Raw genomic sequence first — 26575 nt, forward strand, 5'->3', positions numbered from 1 at the left:
GCTTCATACTGCTGGATGTGTTATGCTGCAACTGAAAATAGGCTTCTCCCCCTCCTTGTGCCCCTCTGCCTAGGCTCGTTCATTTGCATGACAAAGTGGAGGCTTAATGCAACTTTGCCATGGTGAGTGGAGGTATGCAGAGAGGCACCCCCTTGTTTCGAGGGAGAATGGGGCAGGTCTTGATAAAGGGGTGACTGTCTCTGTGGGTTCCCCTGTGCTGGCTTTGGTACTTGTGTTTCATAGATGTGGTTTCTTCAACTGTGCCATGGCGATGACCTCAAGCTCTTTAGGACTGGGTTGCCCAAATGTCTCGTCTGCATCTGCGAAGACAATTTGTTTGAATGGTATTCATAATAGGGCCGCCGTGGTGGTGGCCCTGCAGTTAAGTGGAATTAGGTCTTGCTCTAAGTTGGGCAGGACCTATCCCATGTGGTCTTTACATGGGCCTTGAAGACCTACTTTTTCATGAAGGCCTTTGTGTAATATAAATGGGGGTTTCTATGCTGGGGGTCTGCTGACATTTCTTTTCGCTGCTGGTGTATTTCAGTCTATTTTGTACTATGTTTTAGGGCTAGTGTTGTAATAAAGTGGATATATTGAATTGTTACCTTTGTATATTTCGTTCTGTTGTGAACAGCTTTGTGGAGCAAGTGTTCAAAAATCCTATCATCTTTGTTTTTAATTGGTGCAAAAGGAAGTTGTGTTTGCATCTGGTAAAGTTAAGTTCATTGTGGTTGCTGATTTCCCCCTTGCCGCCCTTCTGTTCTGTGGATGATTGGCTCACCTTTTATAGGTAAAAGCCAAAGTGGAGTATGGAAGTCCTTGTTGTCTCTTAATTTCCTTCCCTTCCTTCAAGGAGCACAGCGGGGTCCCTGGAATTGCTTGTCATCTTTTTATTTCTAGACAGTTATATCAAACATTAGTCACACTCAGAATAGATGCATTGAAATGAAATAACAAGAGTTACTTTGGTCCATTAATGTCAATGGTTCTTCTCCGAGCAGAACTCAGTTGGCCTCAGCTAGTCTCCTTGAGTTTCACCTAAAGCAGTGGTACAAAGCTGGTGACTCTCCAGATGTTGTTGGGACTACAAATTCCATCATCAGTGACCATCGTCTAGGTTAAGATCCTTCCTCTAGTAAAACTAAAAACCCAACAAAGACTTAAACAGTCTTTTAAAGCATGGGTTCTACCTCTAAACATGATGGTGTTTTGTTTTTTGTTACTCTTCCCATGGTTAAGATAGTACAGCTAGCTCTCTGTTTTTATCCTCACAGCAACCCTGTGAGGTAGGCTAGACTGAGAGGCTGGCCCAAGATCACCCAGTGAGCTTCATGGCCAGGTGGGGATTTGAACCCTGGTCTCCCAGGTCCTTCTCTAACCACTGTCCCACCACTAAAGCACTCCAGTATTTTAGGGCGTGTGTGATGTTAAATTTTAAAAAAATATTCTCTGCCATGAAATTACAAAAGCTCAAACACACAAACAAGCAACAGTTATGGCATTCCTGCAAGGTAGTGTTAAAATGAAACTTCTAACTCATTTAAATTGCTTTGCAATGAGCACAATTTGCATACCACATTTCTGCATATTGGAGATACTGAACAGGTGGCCGCTTTGCACTTCTTATTCTGCAGTATCTATTCAGAAGCTATTGCCCCAGGATGTGACTGGAAACTGTGCAGTAAGGTACTGAACAATCTTGAGCTTTTGAAAATTAGGAAAACCAGTGTATCTTGGCTGTCTCATTTCAGGAACCTTGAGTATTTTTGCCATCATAGCTCTGAACTCGGGAAGCTTGGTTTCTTAGGAACTTGAAAAGACATAAAAGTCATGTTCAAATGCTACTTTCCCAGAACCTGTGATCATGCTGAGATTAGGAGCGGATCTTGGGCTTGAAGACCTGCTCACCCACTTCCCTGCCTCCACCACCATGCATGCTGCATAACCAGAGCTGTGATATTGCAGGAGCACTGGGCAAAGTGCAAAGACTTGTATTGTCACCGAATTCAGCTTTTTGAGAATCTCCACTGTATTTTTAAGGCAAGCATCTAGCCCTCCTGACTGCAAGTATATAGAATGGACATGAACCTGAGAACTGCTCCCTGTCTTGGTCATAGCTCAGTGATAGAGCACCTCCTTTGCTTCCAGAAGGCTCCAAATTTAATCCTCAGTGGCATCTCTGGGAATTTACCCTGCCTGAAACCATGGAGAGGTGCTGCCAGTCATTTTAGACCAGTGAGTAGCTTATATATCTGAGTTTCTAGCACTGGACCCAAGTTTGAGAAAGGCTGGTGTAGGCAGTACTGAGTCAGATGGATCAGTGACCTGACTCTGAACAAGGCAGCTTCCTATGTTCTGGGGTAGGGCAAGTATTGACTGAAAAAGCTTCATGGTGCTTTGGAGGAGGCCTGAATCTCTGGGGTAGAGGATCTCCTTGGCCTTTGGGAGGTCCCAGGCTCAACCCCCAGCATTTCCAGGTAGGGCTGAGAGAAAGACCCCTATCTGAAACTCCAGACAGTCTCTTGTCTGTCATTGCGGACAGCACTGGGCCAGATGGACCAATGGTCTGGTTTGGGCTAAGGCAGCTTCCTGTGTGTTCTTTGGGGGTGCTGGTGTCTCTTGCCTCTTGGGCAGGCATTCTGCCATGGGTAAGTCCTAGGGTGCAGTGAAAAGAGGGGTGGGAAAGCAGCTGGGTGCCAAGGATCTCAGGCGGTGGTGTGTAGCTAATGTCTGGAGTCTCATCTTGCCAGCTGGGATGCTGAGCTTTAATTTATGCATCGTGGCCACTCTTCCCTTGTCTGCCGTCCAGCCATAATTCGCCCGCCAGCCATCCCCCTTGTTGTGTCGCTCACGGGCAACCACTTTTAATCTGTGCATTGATTCCTTGACTTCATTAATTAATCTGCAAGGCTTTCAAGAGACAGGGCTTGGCAACGGTCCGAAAGCTGGAGCAAATCTGCATTTGTGTTTTATGTGAAACTCTGTGGCATCCTGGCAGCTCCACAGCAATTTCACTCCTTATGTGCGGTTTAAGACCTTTGAAATGTCCCAAACCATCTCGCTGAGGCTGTTACTGCGGAAAAGCAACAGCTAATCCTCAACTTGATCTGTATTGCAGGTGGAGGGGTGAGGAGGGTGAGAGAGAGAGAGAGAGAGAGAGAGAGAGAGAGAGAGAGAGAGAAGGGAAGATGCATTGTATGAGCCCTGGGGGAATCTGGGAGAGTTTGGTCCCCATTGTGTGTCTCTCTAGTCCACAGCTGCGCCTTGTCCATTCATTTTTGTCCTGCAAACGTGTGCAGTGACGCGGCAGGAGCCCTGCCACAGACTGTTCTCAGACTGGGTGTGTTAAAGATTCTGGTTTTCTTTTTTAATAGTCTGTGGGCTTAGCCATGCCATCTTGCCAAGTGTGATCCAGCCACATACTTTCTTTTGTTCAACTCCTCCTTTCCCCCAAGGCAGTCCTTGGACACAAAAGTATTTTGCACCTAGATCCACAGGATGTGGGAAGGGTATGGTAAAGCTGCATTGGGGAGAGCCTTAAGTTCTGGGGCCAAGGAAGAACTTTGCAACTCCACACCTTCAATATATATAACTTGTTTAATCTCCTGTCCCAAATTGTCAATTTCATCTCTCTTACTGGAAATATCAGTGGAGATTTTTCATTTTTAAAAATGGTTTAACAATGCACTGATTGAACAAGTGATTTCTTTTATGTGTCTAGAAGCTTATCCAGGAGTCTGTGGTGAGGTACCTTGCTGAATGTTTTGTGAAAGTCCATGTGTACTATGTTAACTGGATTACCCCTATCTATGTGTGTAGACTCTCTTCTCTTAAAGGTAAAGGTAAAGGGACCCCTGACTGTTAAGTCCAGTCGTGAACGACTCTGTGGTTGCAGTGTTCATCTTGCTTTACAGGCCGAGGGAGCCGGCGTTTGTCCGCAGACAGCTTCTGGGTCATGTGGCCAGCATGACTAAGTCGCTTCTGGCGAACCAGAGCAGCGCACGGAAACGCCATTTGCCCTCCCACTGGAGCAGTACCTATTTATCTACTTGCACTTTGATGTGCTTTCGAACTGCTAGGTGGGCAGGAGCTGGGACCAAGCAACGGGAGCTCACCCCATCGCGGGGATTCGAACCGCCGACCTTCTGATCGGCAAGCCCTAGGCTCTGTGGTTTAGACCACAGTGCCACCCGCGTCCCATATGTGCGTGTAGACTCTCCAGTGGCACTCAACAGCCGTCATTTAATGAGGCATAGGAGAATGGGAAGAGGTTTTTAGCTCTTTCTTAAAAGTCATTGACAATTGTGGCAGACTGACTTCCCTTAGTAACGTGTTTGCTGTGCTGGCTGGGGCTGACGGTAGTTTTAGTGTAGAACATCTGGAGGGCACCAGGTTGGAGAAGGCTGCTTGAATGCTCCCAAGGATGCTTCCTAGAACGAGTCCTTTCGAATTCCAGAGAAGCATGTGAACCTGTTCCTTATATATCAGTGGTTCTAGAACTATGATATGTGGAAATGTTGTTGTGGAGCCATTGAGAAATATCTACCGGTATCTGTACTAAATATCTATCTGTACTTGGCCTTGCATGGGATTCTGCCCCCACTCCCAAAGATGGAGGTCAGTTTTGCAGAACATCTTACTTCATAAAACAGTCACATCTATCACTCTAGAGCAGTGCTTTCCAACCTTTTTTTGACCATGCCCCACCTAAGCATCTCTAAAATCCTGATGCCTCCCGCCCCCACCCCCCATGACATATAATTCTTATTATTCAAAAAATGAACTCCTATTCACATGGAGGAAGCCTAAAAGGCCATTAACTGGGTCTAACACATTCTCGAATCCCCCCCCCCCATAAAAATCAATTTGCCCCCCTGCGGGGCATGTGCCCCACATTGGGAACCACGGCTCTAGAGAGTAAAGACAAGAGTTATTAAGAGTCAGTTGTGGATGTGCCTTGATTTGTAGAACTAATAAAGTTTATTAAGTTGTCTGCTTAGAACCCCCCCCCCCCCAGCAGTTTTCAAGTGGTCTGCATTGAGGTTTAGAACCGCTGTTCTCAGTGAGGAATTAGACTGTGTTGAAAGGAAGCGCAGCAGCAGCAGCAGCCCCATAGCAGAGTAATCCAGAGTATACCGGTAAGCCAGAAAGCAAAGCGCAGCAGTGTGGCTTGGGATAAGAGGATTCCTCTACTTTCTCTAAGCAGTGCTCTTGGGCAATGGGGGTCAGGGGCTGTTTAAGGTGAAATGTGGTGGATAACACCCAGCAGTGGCGCTCTGGCTCCTGTAGACTAGTTACAGGAGTTTAAGTAACAGAAGCATTGGCCGTGGAAGTAGAATGAAGGGTAATACCTGGGGCGCCTGCCCTGCTTTCAAATCGGCCCTTGAAAGATTGTTCAACACCTGGCGGGTGTTTTGTTTTTTTATATTTTTAAAAGAATTTTTTATTGGTTTTACAAAATTTTTATAAACAAACAAACATGTATAATTTCATACCCTTTTTTTCCTTAAACCTTACTTCGTCGACTTCCCCATACCTCCCCTTTCTACATCCCAATTTCCAAAACTATTTCAGCAAATCCTAACTGTTTTTTTAAATGACTTTACATTAAATCATGTTTTCAGTGTGGAAGTAACTGTTCAGCGTGGTAGGTGAAAAAGCGACCTGCTAGCTTGCTCTGGGGTGTGCTCTTCAAATCCTTTGCATGTTTACTCAGAAGTAAGTCCCATTGTGTTCATTGGGGCTTACTCTCCATTAAGTGTGTGCAAAATTGCAGCAGGCCAGGCAGTGGTGCAGGTCTTCTTTGGTTGACAGCCGAACCAAAGTAAAGCACATAAACAAAATTAAATGTATAACAAACAAGACTAACAATGTATTCTAAGAATTCAAGAGAAGAGCAAAAAAACACCCACAATTGAGCATGGTCAGTATAAGGTAGGGACACACACACACAGACACCAGGGAGGAGAAAATAAGAGATGTGTGATTAAGGAACTGGCCATCTCTGTAATCGTTTCCTTAAAAGACAACAAACCATTCCTGATTCTTTCCAGAGCTGGTCCTTGAGATGTGTGAATGGGTGTGTTACTTGGGATCCTGTCCCAGGCAGAGAAATGGCTAACTCTACCTCCTGAAACTTTCTACTTCTGCTGGGGGTCTCTGGCAGCATTGGGTTTAAACAGTTTCTACTGCAGGGCTGAGCAGACTTTAGACTGATCCAATTGCCTTTTGTTGCTTATTATAAGAGCTACCAACCAGAGCCAGGTGCAAAAGAGAGTAGTGTTTGAGTTGAAGAAAAGTGAGCATTGTCCTGACCTTAGGATTTGTTTTCAGCTCAGGAACTGAAGCGAGTTCACAGTCCCTTTGCCCAAGGGGCCAACTCCTACTTTACTTTATTCATTTCAGTGGCCTAATTTAGTTGGGAAAACTCATTCTGCTATTGCTGTTGTTAAAGAGCTGGGGGTCAGAACCCCTGGCTGACCTACTGTCAGTCACTCAGAGATCTACTGGTAGATCGGGATCTACCACCTGCCCACCCCTGCTCTACAGAACACTGTTTTAGTCCTTTTTCCTAAGTGGTGTGGGCTGCCAATTTTTGTCTGTGGATGGTCAGGCTGGTTGATGGTGTCTACTGATTCATTTATTTTTAAAATTATCCCAAAGGGCAATGAATCCTCATCATCTTCAGGAAAATCATGGCAGATAATTGGCTGGTTGTCGCCTAATTTAGTTGCACTAAGTTTCCACTGAAATCAATGGGACAAGTTAGTTACAACATAAATAAGTAATGACTAATTTGTCACACTTATTTCATTGGGACCCAAATTCTAACTTTGTCTGGAACCAACCCAATGTTTGCTTTGCACCCAGAATCTTCCAAAACCACTACCAAGCCCTCCCCACTAAATGCAAGGTTTTCATTTGAAATTTTAAAATGTAATATTAAACACATACAACAACAACAACTGATTGTCCATACCAAACCACCCTCCTCGCTGAGGCTTGTAAATCATGTTGCAATTCTGGAGAGCTGTGTTGGGTGGGATGCAGGGCTGATAATAGCAGTTTGTGGTCTGGAGGGGGCTCTTCAGAGATGGATGCTGGCCTCTGGGTGACCTTGTAAGGGAGCAGACTCCCAGGTCTGTTCACTGGGGAAGCCGGTAGGTTAAAGGGCAGGTTGAGATTGATTGTAGGATGGAACCTATTGCTTCCCGGAATTGCATGCGAGTGACTTGACTTAAAAAGAACAGCATGCAATTGATCCTTCCCAAATGTTCTTTCTCTGGGAAGAGAGCTAATTTCCCTCTACGAGATTTCCCTTCTGTACTCTGAATCATCACCACACTTTACCTGAATCTTCACGTGGCCACAGAATGGAGTGGTATAAAGAAGGGCTGTGCAGACCACAGGTAGAATGACATTTATTTTTCTTACTGCTGTGTGTGGTTTAAAATAAAAATAAAAATCCACCCTACAAATAAAAAGCAGGAGAGAGAGGTGGGTTAGACCTTTATCACTGACTTACTAGATTTATTATTGCAGGAAGTTTTAAAAAGTGAGAGAATCCTTAATAGTGTTGATCATCCTGAAGTGGTACAGCTCACTTTGTATAGCCTCATGACTTGTACCACTTAATTCTGCTGCCAAGTAAGAAACAGTGCTTAGAGTGGGATAACTCAGTGGTAAAGCACCTATTTTGCATGCAGAAAGGTTCCTGGCTCAATTGCTGGCATATTCCATTAAAATCAATATCTAGGAGCTGTGTGTGCATATATATCTGTCTTCAACCCTGTAGCATCCTCTGCCAAACTGGTACCCTTTCGGACTTCAACCCCCAGCACAGCCAGGGGTCAGGAATCACGAGAGCAGTGGTCCAGAACTTCTGGGGGGCACCAGGTTGTGGAAGATGTTGCTGCTCAGAGCAGATAATGCTGTGCCAGACAGACAAATAGTCTGGTCCAATAAAAGGCAGCTCCTAAGAATATCATAAGAGTGGATAAGGCCACTTGCTGGATAAGGCCAGTGACCCATCTAGTCCAGCACCTTCTTCTCACAGTGGCCAACCAGATGCCAATGGGAAGGCCCCAAGCACAACAGCACTCTCCCACCCTGCAATTTCCAGCAAATGTTATTTAAAGGGATACTTCCTCTGACAGAGGAGGTCTAGTAGTCCTTGACACAGAACACAGCCATCAGGGCTAGTAGTCATTGATATTCTCATCCTTAGTGAATTTGTGGTACCCTCTTTAGAAGCCGTCCACTTTAGAGGCCATTGTTACCCCTTGTGCCAGTGAATTCCATAATTTAACTGAGATCCAGCACACTCTTCTCACAGTGGTCAGGCAGGTGATTGTGGGAAGCCTGCAAGCAAGACCTGTGCATGGCAACACCCCCTCTAGTGCATACTGCCCTCAATACTGTCCAGATGTTGCGCGGACCCCCCTGGTTGAAATTATCAATTTGTCCCTTGACACGGGGACATTCCCAGGGGAACTGAAGGAAGCAGTGGTGTGTCCACTCTTAAAGAAAACTTCATTAGATCCCTTAGACCTACCCAATTACCGCCCAGTTTCAAATCTTCCATACCTGGGTAAGGTAATTGAGAGAGCGGTTGCTGAACAGCTTGGTAGGTTTCTGGAGGAAACATCGGCATTAGATCTATTTCAGTCCGGTTTCCGTTCTGGTTTTGGGACGGAGATGGCTCTGGTTGCCCTAACAGATGATCTCCGTAGACAACTGGATCGAGGCGGGTCAGGACTGGTGATCCTTTTAGATTTGTCAGCAGCCTTTGACGTGGTCGATCATGATCTTCTGGACCACCGCCTCGCAGACGTGGGGATACAGGGCATAGCCCGTAACTGGTTGTGCTCTTTTATCTCTGGGCGGGGACAGAGGGTGGCACTAGGGAGGGAAATGTCGTTACGCCACTCCTTGGTGTGTGGAGTGCCGCAGGGCGCAATTCTCTCCCCGATGCTTTTTAACATCTTTATGCGCCCCCTTGCCCAGATTATCCGGAGCTTTGGGCTGGGCTGTCACCAATATGCTGATGACACTCAGCTCTATCTGCTGATGGATGGCCACACCGACTCGGCCCCAAACACACTGACCAGATGCTTGGAAGCTGTGGCTGGATGGTTTCGTGGGAGCCGATTGAAACTAAATCCTTCGAAGACAGAGGTCCTATGGCTAGGTCGGGATGGCATGGGGATGAGGGACCAACTCCCTTCTCTTGCGGGGGCCCAATTAGTGCCATTGCCTTCCGTTAAGAGTTTGGGTGTAATCCTTGACGCCTCCCTTTCCATGGAGGTGCAAGTTACAGCAACACCCAAGGCGACATTTTTCCACCTTCGCCGCATCAAGCAGTTGGTCCCTTACCTTTCCTGCCCCGACCTGGCCACAGTGATCCATGCGACGGTCCTCTCCAGGGTTGACTACTGTAATTCGCTCTACGCGGGGCTGCCCTTGAAGCTGTCCCAGAAACTCCAGCGGGTGCAGAATGCTGCAGCGAGGCTCCTCACGGGGTCTCTGCCATGGGAGCATATACACCCAGTGCTTTTCAAGCTGCACTGGCTCCCGGTGGAGTACAGGGTCAGATTTAACGTGCTGCTTTTGACCTTTAAAGCCCTTCACGGCCTAGGACCCTCGTACCTACGGGACCGCCTCTCCCGGTATGCCCCACGGAGAGCCTCAAGGTCCATAAGTAGCAACACCCTAGTGGTCCCAGGCCCTAAGGAAGTTAGATTGGCTTCAACCAGAGCCAGGGCCTTTTCAACTCTGGCTCCGGCCTGGTGGAACGCTCTGCCTCATGAGACCAGGGCCCTGCAGGATCTGATTTCTTTCCGCAGGGCCTGTAAGACAGAGTTGTTCTGCCTGGCCTTTGGCTTGGAGCCAATTTGATTCCCTCCCTCTCTTTCTTTTTTCTTTTCCTTCTCCTCCTGCGATGAGGCTACATTTTAATATTTTAATGTTCCATTATTTTAATGTTGTATTTTGTTTTTAAGTTGTAATCATTCATCTTGTTTTTATTATTGCTTGTAAGCCGCTCTGAGCCTGGCCTTGGCTGGGGAGGGCGGGGTATAAATAAAAATTATTATTATTATTAATAATAATAATAATAATAATAATAATACTGTAAATAGTACCTAGCCATAATATTTAGTGGTTATTGGTAGCCTGTCCTCCATGAATTTGCCTAAACCCCTTGTAAAGCCACCAGAGAAGGTAGAAGTGAAATCCACAATTGAACTATGTATGTGTGGTCTAAAATCTTCCATCATTCAGCTTTACTGGCTGGTGCCAGGTTCATTTTTCTCCATGCCGTGCATAATTCTACACACCTTTATCATGTCCCCTCGCTTACTTGCCTGTTTTCTAAACTAAAATGCCTTAAATGCTGCAACTTTTCCACACGGGTTCCCCATCTTCACCTTTCCCCCAGCTTTACAATATCCCTTTTTTGAGGCACAGAGACCAGAACTGTCCTGTGTTCCCATGAACATGATGCCGGCTGGGGCAGTCCAGGTGTTCTGGGAGTACAGGGTCCACCAGCCCCAGCCGGCACAAACTGTCCAGCCACTAACATCTGGGAATTCTACTTGGTCCGTCCCACACCCCTTTGCCTCTAGTTCTATTAGGAACCCTTCAGTGAGGTTGGGAGTTGAAATCTTCATTATTTCAGGCAGATTCCTTTACCACTTTGCATCTCATGCAACACTGTTGGCACCAGGGAAATCTGACTCTTTACTCTTGTTCTCCATGAATTTTGGGGTTCCTTTGGTTTCGGTTCACTTTTGTTCTTTGAATCAATCTATTGTGAATCTTTGGTTTGAGCTCCCGCCCCCCCCTTCCAATGTTGCCGAACAACAACTCTCCAACCTTTTGGACCAAACACCTCTGTATCCTACAAACCACCAAGGTGCATGTATTGTGTCTATCTTACCACCACTATTGCATTTGACAGGCCTAAAAATATTATAACTGAGCTTTTCGTTTGTCATTCCTGTGTTTAAACTTTGTAGCCAAAGGCCTCAGGAATTAGGCTGGGAACTGGGGAATTGCTTTTGGTAGGTGAGGGCTGTCCAATGGAACTGGGTTATCAGAGAGATTGAGGGAAAGGTTACAGTGGGAGTTCATTATGCCAGGATGAGGTGGAGATGTATGACTTAAAAATCCAGTGCTGACTCCCTTTTAAGTGTTGGGGTCATATTGTCACAGGTAGTTGGACTGCAGATCCGTCATCTCTTTGGAAAGCTCTTTGCGCCACTCTTTCCCATAATTGATCAATGTTCCTATATAGCATTGGCTGCAGTCTCAATCATTTACTTGGGACTACAACTCCTTCGTGGGATGCGGGTGGTGCTGTGGGTTAAACCACAGAGCCTAGGACTTGCCAATCAGAAGGTTGGCGGTTTGAATCCCCACGACAGGGGGAGCTCCCGTTGCTTGGTCCCTGCTCCTGCCAACCTGGCAGTTCGAAAGCGCGTCAAATTGCAAGTAGATAAATAGGTACTGCTCCGGTGGGAAGGTAAACAGCGATTCCGTGCGCTGCTCTGGTTAGCCAGAAGCGGCTTAGTCATGCTGGCCACATGACCCGGAAGCTGTACGCTGGCTCCCTCAGCCAATAAAGCGAGATGACCGCCGCAACCCCAGAGTCGGCCATAACTGGACCTAACGGTCAGGGGTCTCTTTACCCTTTACCTTTACAACTCCTTTGGCCATGCTGGCTGAGGCTGATGGGGACCTCTGAAATGCCACAGGTTGACCACCCTTGATCTAAAGCATTGGTCTTCAAATGGTGGGTCTGGGCGCATTACCAGGTCAAAGCCTGACCTAGGATGGGTCACAATAGCAATGCCCCATTGAGCAAATACACGGCAACATATTAAGTAATGGGTCCCCGGATGTGTGTGTAGGCTAAAGTTTGGTCCTCAGTTTGGAAGCATTGAAGACTACTGCTGTGACATTTTAAAATATCCTCCCCTCTTTCTTTTGTCTAGCAACCGCTGCAGGCACTTACCTGCCACCCCTGCAGCAGGTATTTCAAGCTCCTCGCCGGCCCGGGATAGGAACTGTCGGGAAGCCAATCAAACTCTTAGCCAACTACTTTGAAGTAGACATTCCCAAGATTGACGTCTATCACTATGAAGTTGACATCAAGCCAGACAAGTGCCCTCGCAGAGTCAACAGGTAAGGCAAGTATTAGCGTTTAGCAATTTCTCCTCTTGTCCAGCCCTTTAACTGGGAAGAAGCCAAAGGCCTTGGAGAAAACGCATGCAGAGCCCTGCATCTCTTCTCCTCCCCCATCCGGCTAGTTCTGAGAGCCCCACTTCCAAGCACACCTGTTGCAGCTCTTTCTGCCCAGTGGAATACTTGGCACTATTTAGCTTTGCTACGAGTGAAGTTGCCGCTTTTTGCACAGGTGGGAGCTGACCCTGCAAGGTGATGCTTGGACCGGCAGTGAAGTGGCTTTCCTGCAGCATCTCTCTCTTCCTTCCTCTCCGCCCACACTAGGAATTCGGCCTCTCTCCTCGCCCCATCTCTGGCCATGCGCTGGCGGTGGCGGCTTGAGAGATAACTGGGCTTTGGGCTCTATCACTGGTCAGCTTACAGCAGCTGTGTGATCTTGGCTGCGGTCCCAGGCTTTTAAAATAGCCATCCTTAGGCTTTGGGCAATTGTACTGCTGTTTAAAACTCTGCTGTTCGTTTAGTTCTTTGCTTGGGAAGGTCAGTATTGAGAGCTATCTGATTTAAAAAGTGAAAATTCTGCAAGGAGCACGTGCGTAGAGCAGCTGATTTAATTTTGTACCTGTTCTCTTTTAACTTGCATAATTCTGGCTTGGCTATCCATGAAGGCGTGAGAGACCTGTAGAGGCTCACTCTCCCCCGCTCCTGGATACCAAACTCAGGCTTCTGAGATGTCAGCTGAAGGCATTGTAGAGTAGGCATACTGGTCAAATATTTCAAGTCTGCTACTAGGTAGAGGGCAGCGTAATTTAAAAATAAAAATTATGGTGCCATTTGTTAGCAAGGACAGGAACATGGGCTACTTGTCCCCTAGCCTTGCAGCAGCCAGGGGCAAGTGTGCCCCCACTGGCCAGCTGCTTATAACTGCAAGCATATTGCAACTAGGAACGCAAGCAGTCATCACTGGCAAAGGCCAACATGTCAGATGAGTACCAAGGAGGGGACTCAGGTCCAACTCCTTACTTATCCATGAAGTTCATTAGATGGACAGGTTGCGCACAGCCAACCTCACCTATTTCGTGCAGTTATTGTGATGGTACATTTTTTTTGGTGGGAAAAATTTATATATCGCCCTATCCTTTGGCAAGTGTGGAATAAAAATGCAGTAACATTAATTATTGCCTTTAAAAACAAACAAACCTGGAAGTCAGGACAGATACACAAAAAAAGTCGTAAGTGGGAAAATGGTTGATCTTATTTCCTAATGGCAATGCTTTAAAGTCCAACCCTCCAGATGTTGTTGGACTACGGTTCCTGTACTGCTAAGGGGGCTGTCAGCTAACAACATCTGGAGGGCACCAGGTTGACCAAGTCTACTTTAAACATGCTTGACCATGACTTGACAGTATTTGCCTCGTCAATGTTGCTTTTGATCATCTCAGGCCATTACCCATAGGCTTAAGTAACTTTTATGATAAACATCAAAATTATTAAAATATTTTTTTTTAGAAAACTTATTTAGCATATCATCAAAGCCAATTAAAAATAAGATTTTTTGGAGGAAAACATTAATACAAATTTCATACTTCTTCACTGGTTGGTGTGTCAGCTGCAGTCTTTTTCTGGACAGGGATAGCCTGGGTACAGGTAGCCGTACTCTGTGACACACTTTTTATGAGGCCGCCACTGAACGCAATTCAACAACTGCAACAAGTGCAGACTGTGGCAGCCAGAGTGTGGAGGGGAATAGAACTCAAGCAGGTACACTGGTTGCCAGTTTCTTACTGGAATTGTGAACCCGCTAGCCAATCCTTCTAGCTTCTCTCTTCCTCCCCCTCCCCTCCTGGTCTCTCTCTCTGCAGGGAGGTTGTGGAATACATGGTACAACACTTCAAACCTCAAATCTTTGGAGATCGGAAGCCGGTGTACGATGGGAAAAAGAACATCTATACGGTCACTGCCCTGCCCATTGGCAATGAAAGGGTAAGAGGGCAGTGTTCTCTTGGGTGGTTGGGCTTCCTCAGGCACCCTCCTTTTTAAAGCCAGAAGAATCAGGAGAATTAAGAAGTTGCATTGGTGTTCCCTTCTATCCCTGCTGTCCATCCAACATGGCAGTGACTGAAAATTACATGTCAGTCACTTGACATCACCTTGATGTCTGGCGACGCAGCTTCAGAGGAAAGAATTGGGAACACACTCTTAAGTGCGTTTCCAATTCTTTCTCCCTTTGTATCCTGACTTGAACTCAAGCCCCTGCTGAAAGGGACTTACAACGCACTGTGCTTTCAGCTGGAATTGTGTTTAATGAATGCCAGAGACAGCAGGAGCTTAACAGCAACTATTTCATTGTCTAAAAATGGCTATACAACAGGCCTAACAAACTTACTAATGCAACTTCTTTTTCTTCAGTCCTTCATTCCTGGTTCTAGTTCCATGCCATATAAGGCAGGGGTTCCAAAGCCATAGTTCCATGCCATGCCACATAGGGTAAGGGTTCACAAAACTCTGGACCACAGATACTCCATGAGCTTCATTCAGGTGGCCCATAGCATGTCTGAATTAAATATTCATATTTATTTTTTAAATGGTTCCTTTATTTCTTTCCTTGTATTTTATTGTATTACAACCAGACTACTGTGGAATGCAAATCATAACACAATAAAAGACAATTTTAAGAAATTAATTTATTTTTCTGTCATCTGTTTGTAGGTTGACTTTGAGGTGACAATTCCAGGGGAAGGCAAAGACAGGATATTCAAGGTTTCAATCAAGTGGATGGCCATTGTGAGCTGGCGGATGCTTCACGAGGCCCTGGTGAGCGGGCAGATTCCTGTTCCGCTGGAGTCTGTCCAAGCCCTTGATGTTGCCATGAGGCACCTGGCCTCCATGAGGTAACTTTCTTTCGTGGTCAGGGATTTAGTTAATTTTTTTTTTAGGGAAGATGCACACAACTCTGGGCACATCTTTTATCCTGTTTTCACACAGATATACTACATCCATGAAGCCAACATGGCCCTGGGAGTTGTATTTTTGTGGAATTTTCTGTGAGGGAGTAGCTCTCTCACGCCTCTTCACAGTCTCCAGCTGGTGTCTTAAGAGAGTACAGTGATGGTGCCTACATAATATCAATAGGCAGGGTGTTCCAAAGCACAGATGCTGCTTCATTAAAGGAGAACGACTGCTTTCAAATGCGGAATGGACATCGCTTGGCACTTGTAGATGTGCAAGTTCCACAGATTGAAGTGATTGGATTGGCATGCATGGAGCAAGGAAATCCTTGAACTTGCAACCTTGAAGACTGCCCACCCCAAGTAAATAGTGCCTAGCTATGAGGAAAGAACTGCGCGAAATTATGCTAGTGACAAATCTGTAAGAAGATTTGAGGCCCAAGGACATTCCTGAAGGGTTTTTGTGCCCCAGTCTAGACTTCAAATATCAAAGTTTGCTGTCCTACATGGGTATAGCATGGGCTAATGTTCTTCATTTTCTTTGGCCTCCCCAGGTACACGCCAGTGGGCCGTTCCTTCTTCTCTCCCCCTGAAGGATACTATCACCCGCTGGGAGGTGGTCGGGAGGTCTGGTTTGGGTTCCACCAGTCTGTCAGGCCCGCTATGTGGAAGATGATGCTGAATATTGATGGTAACTAAATGCATGCAGTAATGTAACCCTGTAACTGTAAAACATTCAGAATAACCAACAAGAAGTCTGTGGCTGAAAAAGGATTGTTGACAATGCCTCTTAGGTTCTATGGGGCCCTGTTCACCAGAGGTGCCTGAATTAACTGTTGTGATAGGTTCAATGGAGAACAAGAACCTGGTCAGATGCAGCTTGCATTGTGGTGATTATTTTGACAGTTCACAGGCACAGGTTTTCTGACAGCATGCATGGCATGGCTGGTGTTTCCTTAAGCAGCTTCATAAAAGGCAGAGCAAAAATGTATTATATAAACATAAGTAAACTTATCTGGTATTCTGCAAGTGTTGCATTGCTTTTTAAAATGTGATTTTTCTAGAGCATTTGAGGGAGGGGGTTCTTCTTTGGTTCTTGTTTTTATTACAAATTTTGTGTTTATATCTTGCATTTTTATGCTGTGAATGGCCCTGAGATCTACAGATGAAGGGTGGTATACTAATCATAGTAGTAGTAATCATTGTCGTTGTCGTCCTGGTTTCGTTATGGAGTATTTACATGTTTTTCCACTAGTCATTTGTTTATCCTGCAGTTTTCTCTGTCACTTTGAAAACTGCAAAAAAATTCATTTGAAAATGGATTTGTTGAGCTAGGGTGACAGTACTTAAATCCATGTTAATTGCATAAACCTAAAGTTCTGGTATGCGCTCGAACCCCTCCTGCAAGATGTTGGCAGTCTGGAAGCACCCCTAGAGAAAGAGAGTCAAGAAATGACCATGATTCTTGTGCTTCTGTTGCCTGGACTGACCTGCACTCCTGTCTGCTCACCCCATGACAGTATCAGCGACAGCCTTCTACAAGGCCCAGCCAGTGATTGAGTTCATGTGTGAGGTGCTGGACATCCGGAACATTGATGAGCAGCCAAAGCCCCTGACTGATTCTCAGAGAGTCCGTTTCACCAAGGAGATCAAAGGTAAAAGAGGGCAGAGACTCTAAAAGGCCCTAGTTGGCAAGTGGTTTTCTTTCAGGGCCGCAAAGGAAATAGATGCAAAGCAAAAGGCAAAATTAAGAGGGGCAATATTTTTGAGGCCGTGGTGGGAAGTCTGCGACGCCCTATCCCTCCTTTGCGTTCTGTGTTTTATATGTTGACTGGATCAATAAGCTGATAAATGGATTGACATCAGATGTCTTTCTCTTTTGATAGGTTTGAAAGTGGAGGTGACTCACTGTGGGCAGATGAAGAGGAAATACCGTGTGTGTAATGTTACTCGGAGGCCAGCTAGCCACCAAACGTAAGGCTGTTAGCTTGGGGGAAGGGGAAGAGACATGTGGTGTTTGTTTGTGTGTGTGTGTGTTTTTGGGGGGGGCTGTGTTACCTTGTGACATTTAGCATCAGTCCGGTAGCATTTAGAAAGGGGAATGAGAAAAAACACTGTTAGTCTGGCGATGCAGGAAGCCTTGGGAACTGACTGATGGGCACTTTCTTGGGAGAAGTGTGCACTGCTGCTAGGTGACTTGTTTCAGCTGTCAGTGTGGGGAAAGCTGTCCTGACGGTGGAATTAAGAGCCAGATGAAATCCAGCAACTTCTCATAATACAAATGTTTTGGAGTTGTTGTTTGCCCTGCTTTTGTTGCCCTATAGGGCAAGAGTGCTCTTCCAGATAGCAATAACGCAGTAACGCTGGGGAAGCATCACGCAACAACTTACAAAGCAGACTGATGTGTGGATGGTCCAGCATAAATTCACCGCTAATGCGCAATACAAGTCGTAGAGTGCACCTGCAAAACCAATCAGTCTGGAGAGGCTTGAGGTCTTTTTCCTGGTTTTGTACCGGGCTCTCTAAACAGCTGTGGATTTCTTCTGTGTAGGTTCCCTCTCCAGCTGGAGAGTGGTCAGACGGTGGAGTGCACAGTAGCGCAGTACTTCAAGCAGAAATACAACCTCCAGCTCAAGTACCCCCACTTGCCGTGTCTTCAAGTCGGCCAAGAGCAGAAGCACACATATCTACCTCTGGAGGTGAAAACTCATTTTTGGAATGGGATTGGGAGATGGCTTTTTGAAATACCTCAAGGCTTTGCTGTTATAGTGGGGGAGGGGGGGGCGAGTGTGTGTGTGTGTGTGTGTGTGTGTGTGCGCGCCCTTGCATGAAGAGTTATGTTCTGTTTTGTACTCTTTCTTGTCCTTTTGAACCTTTTTGTGCTTCGGCCTCCAGCTCTTTTAAGACTTTTAATTTTTACTGAAGAACAAATTTAAAAAAAAGAAATAAGAAGTGCCTAAACACAGAGACACAAAACAAAACACTGCAATTTTATACACAGAGAATAAAAATATATATAATAAATAAATAATATATAAGAAATATATAATGAAAAAGAAATAAGCTGAATTTTCTTTCTTTCCCAACCATGGGACTTTGACCAATCTTGACTGCTTGCTTTAAACTTAAAAGTCCCATGGATTTCTCAGCTGGTTAGAACGTGGTGTTGATAACACCGGGTTTGCAGGGTTTGGTCCTCCATATGAGACAGCTGCATATTCCTGCATTTCAGGGGTTGATCAATGATCCTCAGGGCCTCTTCTGACTCTACAATTCTATGAATCTTGCCCTCTATGCTCAGAGCAGCCTGTCGCATCTTCTAAAATTTAAGTTTGTTGTGTTTTATTATCCTGCTTTTCAGACGAATAATGTCTTCCAAACAGAAAAGAACCACAAGCACAACCCTCAGGCTTATAGACTAAAAAGACAAGATGCAGGAAGGGAAAGCAGGCGGAGAAGGAAAAGGAGGGGACAATCTTTTTAAATCCTTCTCCTTAGCAAATGGTCTGATTGGAGGCTCATAATCTTGCCCATTCACCTTGCCTTTTAAAGCCTCCTTTGTGAATAATTTCAATGTGATGCCCCCTATTCCCTTCTCCCTTTCCATGCCAAGTGCTCAGCACAAATTCTGCCTGCTTGGCTCAAGTCAAGGGTAGGCGGGACTCAGTTGTGACTAGTGGATACATGGTGGATTGGAACACAGGAAGGTGCCAGGCGCACTGGTCTGGTTCACACGTACTGGTAAAACATGAACTACGGTTTACCATGAATAATAATAATAATAATAATAATAATAATAATAATAATAATAATATCTTTATTGTCATTGCCCCCTTTGGGGACAACGAAATTACTTGACTGCTCCATAAAAACACTAATTAAACAATACAATATAATACAGCTGTTCTTAAGATGGCTCGTTCTTGTCTTCATCGTCCTGTATCTCCGTCCCGACGGCAAGAGCTCGAAGAGACAGTGACCAGGATGCGATGGATCTTTTACTATGTCCAGTGCCTTCCTATGGCACCTTGTGGCATAAATCTGCTCTAAGGTGGAGAGTGGGCAGCCAACAATGCTCTCTGCTGCCTTAACAAGTAGCATGCTGGTGCATGCCAGTGAATTGCACCTGTTTTGCACCTCCCTTTCCAGGAGTGGGAAACAAAACCACAGAATGGCTGACTTCACCTAATGTGTGAAACAGCACTCATTGTTTCTCTGCAAACTACTACTGGAAGCCAAGGTTTTTCTTTTTAAAAGAAACTCATGAATGCTGGCTTGCACAGAATGCTAAGTCAGCTTCTCCATGGTTCCCCCCCCCCCTGACTCTGGGAAGGGAGGAGCTCAGTGGCTGCTATTGGGCAGCATGCACTAGCACACTGCTTGTTCATGGTAAACCATGGCTTTGTTTCTGACCATGGCGTAATGTTCACATGTGAACCACTGGCCAATGGTCTCTTACTGGCCCCTGAACGTGGCTGTCTTAATGGTTTGTCCAAGATTCTGAGAGGGCTATTAGTACAACAGTTTTACAAATTGAAGTGCTCCATTATCACTCACAAAATCTATGGGAAATTGGCTCCCAACTCAGGAGCTATTTGGCTGTATTTGCAAGTTTTCCATAGCTGTTGTCAGGCAAAGTTTATGTTTTCCTCTAATGTACCGTATTTTTTCGTGTATAAGACTATCTTTTTTCCTAAATTTAGTCGTCTTATAAAGGGGTCGTCTTATAAAGGGGTCGTCTTATGCATGGATAATGCACAGTGCATTTTCTTAGAGTCCCCCAAAATAGGGGGCGTCTTATACACAGGGAAAATATGGTATATCCTGTATGAATCTCCTTCTGCATTGCAGTCCCCCAGAGAGGCCCTGTTTTGTGTTCCTCTACCATTGGCGGTTAAGCTGATTGACACAAGAATCAAGGCCTTCTCTGTAGTGGTGCCAGCTTTGTAGAACTTCCTTCTGAAGAAGGAGCAACAGTCCTGGAGTACTGAGGACTCCTTGTTTCTCCAGGGGGTTGGGGCAGGCTGACCCAGATTAACAGGAAGCTGCTGCTGTTTTCCATAAGTGTTCTTATATGCTGCTGCTGACATTGATCTGAGTTTTAAGTGTGTGTTTGTTTTATGCTTTCATTGTTGTCCATCTGGAAGACCAGTATTGGGGCCAAAGGGCAAGATAGTAATTTAACAAAAACAACAATTAAAAATAAATGTCTTTGGCAGGTATGTAACATTGTGGCTGGCCAGCGGTGCATTAAGAAACTAACGGACAATCAGACCTCCACCATGATCAAAGCAACAGCGAGGTCTGCCCCGGATAGGCAAGAGGAGATTAGCCGGCTGGTATGTGCCTCTTGTCTTTTTGCTCTTGTGGGAGGGAAACGGCAAGCGCTTGTGAGCTTTCTGTTCTTTTGGGCTGGCAACTTACGAGTGAGGGTTTATGAACTGCTGCTGAGGACAGTGAGAGCTTTATGACTTAGCGGTGCAATTCAAATGGGGTTGGCTGGGGCAGAGATCTGCCTCCACCCAACCCCATAACAACTCGGGTAGTCTCTGCCAGCAGAGTGATGGCAGAGTCTCTCAAACCAAAACTCATGTACTTTGAAACTTCAGGAGTCCTAGGTTGCTGTCAATATTTGTATCTCTTCATATCTATAAGAATTTTAGGATGTGGCAGGGCAGGAAGTATGGGGCTTTCTGAGTGTTTAGCCACAAAAGCTACAAAACCTTTGACCTAAATCCCTCCAGATCTTATGGAACCAGTGCTGAAGTGATGCGATCCTGCCATTACCTGGGTAGAGCTTTCTGAGATCCATTGACAGATCCCAGCACCATAATCATTTGAAGTGTTCCACTAGGACCTTTCACAGGCCAGACCAGTGTTATTTATCCTGAAGACTGTTGGCTGCCCATGCTTTGTTTAAACTATTGCCTATATTTTCCACTCTTACGAGTAGTGTTTCTTTTTTGCCAGTGTAGCTGTTGGAAAGCCTGTTCTGTTTGGATAAATATATTTTATTATATTTATATATCATTCTTCCAGCCAAGTTTAAAACTAAATTTTCATATTACAATGGAAAATGGGAAAGAGATGTGGAAAGGAAACCCCTTGAGTTAGTTTCAGCAAAAAAAAGAGAGAAAAGGTTCTTTTAAACTCACACATTGTTGATACCTCACTCTAAGAACACTAAGCTTAATATATGCAGTGAGTCCTGTATGTTGACGATGTGGGTGCCCAGAATTGGGCACATATGTACATATGTGGTGGGGATGTGATGTCATACAAGTTTTTTTGGGGGGAAATCTTATTGGAATGTAGTAAAATATTAAGCTACTACATAGATCCTTTCCTGATACTGGCATTGTTAACTATATTTGATGACCAAAATTCAGATGAACCATATAAATAGGTTTTATTGATGTTATTGGCTGCAGCTAGACATGTAATAGCAAGAAATCAGAAAACAAGAGAGAGGAACATTTCAAGAATGGAAAATTTTAATGTAGCAAAATGCCTTAATGGAAAGATTGACGAAGCAAGTACAACTAATGAGACAGACAAGCATGGAAGGTGATTTTGTAGGGCAGTGCTTTGGGTTCATTCTATGGTTAGGAAGTTGTGAAACTGGAACCTCAGCAGCAGCTTCACAATAACCTTACCAGAGAGACTTGATCGTTTGATATGAAATAATACATTGCTATTCGCATTCTTCCTATGTATTATGAAAATAACAATAGTGGCACAAAGGGTAGCATTATATACCTCCCATGAATTCTATGTATTGTATTTTGTGTGTGTTATATATGTGGGGGGGGGGGAGGTAAAAGTTATTTGTACAGTATGTATACATAGATCAGCTGTGGGCCATTTCTGGCCTGTGAGCCTAATTTGGCCTGGCAGGGGTTCTAATTAGGCATGTGAGGCCATTTGCCCCAAACCACACCTGACATAATATGTGAATTCAAATGTGGGGCAGATAAAGACTGGCTGCCTTAGAAGTTCCTGTTGAGAATTCCCTAGTGTAGCTGATGGGGCTTTCTCTTGGTACCAATCATCTGATGAGCACTGAGAACAAGCCCTTTGGAGGGTGCACTGTTGGTACCAATCAGTTGAGTGGAGCTGATTTATCCCCTTTGAAGTAGTCACCTGATGTCAGAGTTGACCTGTGGTGAGCGGGGCAGCTGAGGAACCAAGCCAGTAACCAGCTTCAGCTCTCCACCATGGACATAGACAATAAAATAGGAAATTCTGTTTTCAGAAGGAGCCCTTAAAACAAAACATAAGCACCAAGGTAGAAAGATCAGCAAAAAGCCAACTTAGAACAGCATAAAGCACAGCAAGGGGAAAGTTGATGCAGAAAGTGAGGCACTTAGTAAAATGTAACCATCCTTGTTTTTCAGATGAAGAACGCCAGTTATAACCTGGACCCATACATACAGGAGTTTGGCATAAAGGTGAAGGATGACATGACTGAAGTGACTGGGCGTGTCCTGCCAGCCCCAATTTTACAATATGGAGGACGGGTAAGCATCCAAGGGTCTCTCAAGTGCTCGTGGTGGTGGGGGGTGGCAGATTCTCTTAGAGTAACTGACCAGTAGTAATATCGAAGGAATGGACATTTTGACACCCCCCTCCCCAAAGCCTTCCATCAGTCACCATATAAATTGTGTTTAATTCTCAGGATTGTGGGTTCAAGCCCCACATTGGGCAAAAGAGTCCTGCATTTCAGGGGGGACTGGACTAGGTGACCCTCATAGTCCCTTCCAGCTCCACAATTCTATGATTTTATGACTATGATCTTTTACAGGTGAAATCCTTTCAAGATGGCTTACAGAATAAAATTATATCAGTCCCATCACAGGACACAAGAGAGGGCCTTCTCAGGGGGCTGCTCACAATGGATTGTGGAGCTCCCTTCTAGGGGAATCTAGGCTGGTCCCCTTTTGCTGGCAGGGAAATAACTTTGTTTAGAGAAGCCTTTGGCCGCTAACTGATGACTGTGGCAGGGTCTTCTGAGGGCTGGTGTTGCGAATTTTCTTTTGGTGCTTTTAAATAGTTCTAAGAGTTTGAATTTGGTGCTCTTTTTAATAGGGAAACTTGTTTATTTTTATTATTTATATTGATTGGTGGAGGTGGCCACCAATTTGAATGCTTTGAGAGAGGATCAGACCAGTGCATGGAGTGCAAGCTACTAGTCACAATGGCTATATTCTGCCTCCCCTGTCAGCGGCAGTATGCCTCTCGTTTACCAGTTGCTGGGAGTCGCAGTTGGGCAGAGTGCTGTTGCGCTTAGGTCCAGCTTGTAGGCTTTCCACAGGCATCTGACTGGCCACTGTGAAAACAGGATGCTGGACTGTATAGACCATTGGCCTTATTCAGCAGGCTTTTCTTAGATTTTAATAAACAGTTAAGCTTGGATATTGACACCAGATAAACCCAAGCCCCCCCCCCCAATTGACTAGCCATCCTCTAAAATGGTTATCTGTGTGGGGGATGTAGGGCAAATGATCCCCAAACTCCCCTGGTAGGTGGTGTTTATTTTGAAAGACCAACCCACCATTTTCTTTCCCTGCAGAACCGTGCCATCGCCACACCCAACCAGGGGGTATGGGACATGAGGGGGAAGCAGTTCTACAATGGCATTGAGATCAAAGTCTGGGCCATAGCCTGTTTCGCCCCCCAGAAGCAATGCAGGGAAGAAGTTCTGAAGTACGTGAGTGGTGTATTTGTGGATGTGGGGAACTGGATGTGGCTGTAGAAGGGCCACAGCTTAGAGTCACTCTTCTGCAAGCAAAAGGAGCCAGGTTCAATCCCTGGCATCTCCAGTTAGAGTTCAAAAGGTGTAGGTGATACTGAGCTCAGTGGGTCAATAGCTCGTCTTGGTATAAGGCAGCTTCCTAGATTTCTAATAGGGAGCTGGATCAGATATTGAAGCAGCAGCATAATGTATTCTGGTAGCCCACCTTCTTCAAAATGTGTGGGGCAGTTTTTTGGGGATGCCCATGGAAAACTGGTGTTGAGAAGCTGGCAGCAGTTCCTCATCTGCTGTAGAACCTGGGGCCTTGTTTCTGGGTACTGCAGGGTTGTCCCTCCCATCCAGGGCTATGGGCGATTGCTGGGAGATGGTTCCTTCATGCCTGGGTGGACCACAGGTTCTCCTCCCAATGTTGTTGGACTCCCATTAGCCCTAGCCAGAGTAGCCAGTGGTCAGGGATGATGGGAGTTGTAGTCAAAAATACAACAGCTGGAGGGCCACTGGTTCCCATCACTGCCTTCACTGCTTCCTGTGGGCTTAGGGATAACTAGCAGACTTTTGAGATGGATTTTTAGTTCTCCATCCTGGACCCAGCACACCCCTCAGTACAGTGATGAGAAACCTGTGGCCCTCTAGACTGCAGCTCCCATCTTTCTGTAGTGGTTAAGAGTGATAGACTCGTAATCTGGTGAACTGGGTTCGCGTCTCTGCTCCTCCACATGCAGCTGCTGGGTGACCTTGGGCCAGTTACACTTCTTTGAAGTCTCTCAGCCCCACTCACCCCCACTCAGGAGAATGTTAGCCGCTTTGAGACTCCTTTGGGTAGTGATAAAGCAGGATATCAAATCCAAACTCCTCCTCCTCTTCTTCTTCTTCTTAAGTGTTGGCTTTGCTGGCTGGGACTAAAGGGAGTTGGGAGGGCCATGGGTTCCCCATCCCCATCCTATGCAACAGCACTGCTTGGTAGAGGGATAACCAGTCATAAGAAACTATCTGCATCCTCCTTTCAAACCTCATTGTCTCCCCCCCCCCCCCCCCGTGCTGTAGGAACTTTACAGACCAGCTGCGCAAGATCTCCAAGGATGCAGGGATGCCAATCCAGGGCCAGCCGTGTTTCTGCAAATATGCACAAGGTGCAGACAGTGTGGAGCCCATGTTCCGTCACCTTAAGAACACCTATTCGGGGCTCCAGCTTATCATAGTCATCCTGCCAGGGAAGACGCCGGTGTATGGTATGTTAACAGGAAAGGAGGGAGTTGCTGGAAGGGGGGAGGACAAAAGGGAATTTCTGTCCATTGAACCCTTAATAATCCAACACTTCCAGTTGCCAATTTCCCCTTCTCGGACAAGGTTTTTGAGTGGGCGGTTGCAGACCAGATCCGTGTGCTCTTGGAGAAAGCTGATTTTCTAGATCTGTTTTAATTGGGGTTTAGGCCTGATTTTGGCACAGAATCTGATTTGGTTGCCCTGTGGTTTTTGAAAGAAGGACAGTAAACAAATGTAAATACTATTACAACGACAACTACTACTATATATTTCTTTTTAAAGGACAAAGTGTGCCTTTGGAACGTAGAAATTTAGTTCAGCAGGGACTAGCTAAAACCCCTTTTCTTCAGAAGTTAGATTTCTATGTTAAGTGTTAAAAAGATTTATCCCACACCTTCAAAGTTAGTTGGCTTTTTCTGGGCCAGACAAACAAAATCCCACAATAACAAGCACAAACAAACAAACGGCCTCCAGTAAAAGTAGAAACCTAGCATAACTGTAAAAGCTTTTTGAAAGCCTGAGAAGGGACAACAGTAAAGTAGGAGCCAGACAAGCCTTCCTCAGGTAGCAATTTCACAGGCAAGGTTGCCACCATTGAAAAGGTACTCTCCGTGGCTTCTGCTGACTGCCTTACTTAAATTGGACATCCATGGGAGTATGAGAGAAGATCCAACCAGTATCTGGGTCTCATTCTGTGCAGATAAGCATCACCACTTTGAACTGAGCCTGGAAGTGGACAGGGAGCCAGTTATGTTGTTTCAGAACAGATGCAATAGACCCCACCTCTTGGGGAGAGCTGTGGCTGAGTGGTAGAATGAAAAAGTGCCATGTTCAACTGCAACATCTCCAGGCACAGTTAGGAGAGATGCCAGTCAGTATAGACAATACTGAGCCAGATGGTTTCACTTGATATAAGGAAGCTTCCTGTGTTCCTAAAGCAAAGTGTACAGGAAGTGTTGAAGAGCTTTCTTTTTCTTGCTCCTGTTGGCTGCGCATCATGTTATGAGAAAGCTTGCAGGTTTCTCACAGGCATCTGGTTGGCCAATGTGAGAACAGGATGCTGGACCTCATAGGCCTTTGGCTTGATGCCACAGGGCTGCTCTTCTGTCCCTGTTAGCCATCTGGCAGTTCTGCACTAGCTGAGTTTCTGGTCAGCCCCACATGGAGTTTATTACGGTAATCCAGCCGATGTAGTTACAGATTTTAGGAGCATATTTTCAAGATGAAAGAAAGAAAATTATGATTTGTGGCATTTGCCCCCCTGCGCTGTCTGTAGTTTGAAGCTATGCAGTGCATGTAGGTCTACAAACCCGCATGCTTTATAATCAGCTCTGGAATTCTCAGCCTCTCTTAAAGCTATTGCCTTATCCCTCCACATATCAAATGGAAACCTTCCCCAGATACGTTCCTGCTTTCCTTTTCA

The 26575-nt window shown here is 45.5% G+C and overlaps 1 protein-coding gene across 2 annotated transcripts in view; it reads left to right on the top strand.

Annotated features, from left to right (window-relative positions):
• The window catches only part of LOC308590222 (protein argonaute-1), a 47643-nt gene that overhangs the window by 8656 nt on the left and 12412 nt on the right, over positions 1–26575 (top strand). The window contains exons 2-12 of one of the 2 annotated variants that reach the window (XM_081200023.1): positions 12000–12189; positions 14049–14169; positions 14896–15077; positions 15689–15825; positions 16655–16789; positions 17021–17108; positions 17686–17833; positions 20354–20473; positions 22532–22654; positions 23707–23840; positions 24934–25118. In XM_081200023.1, coding sequence (XP_081056149.1) covers positions 12000–12189; positions 14049–14169; positions 14896–15077; positions 15689–15825; positions 16655–16789; positions 17021–17108; positions 17686–17833; positions 20354–20473; positions 22532–22654; positions 23707–23840; positions 24934–25118 — 1563 coding nt within the window. Of the gene's footprint in view, positions 1–11999; positions 12199–14048; positions 14170–14895; positions 15078–15688; positions 15826–16654; positions 16790–17020; positions 17109–17685; positions 17834–20353; positions 20474–22531; positions 22655–23706; positions 23841–24933; positions 25119–26575 lie in introns of those variants that run through there. The other variant, XM_081200024.1, reaches the window with a different exon arrangement.

This window comes from Podarcis bocagei, assembly GCF_964188305.1.
Source record: "Podarcis bocagei genome assembly, chromosome: 7".
NCBI lineage: Eukaryota > Metazoa > Chordata > Lepidosauria > Squamata > Lacertidae > Podarcis > Podarcis bocagei.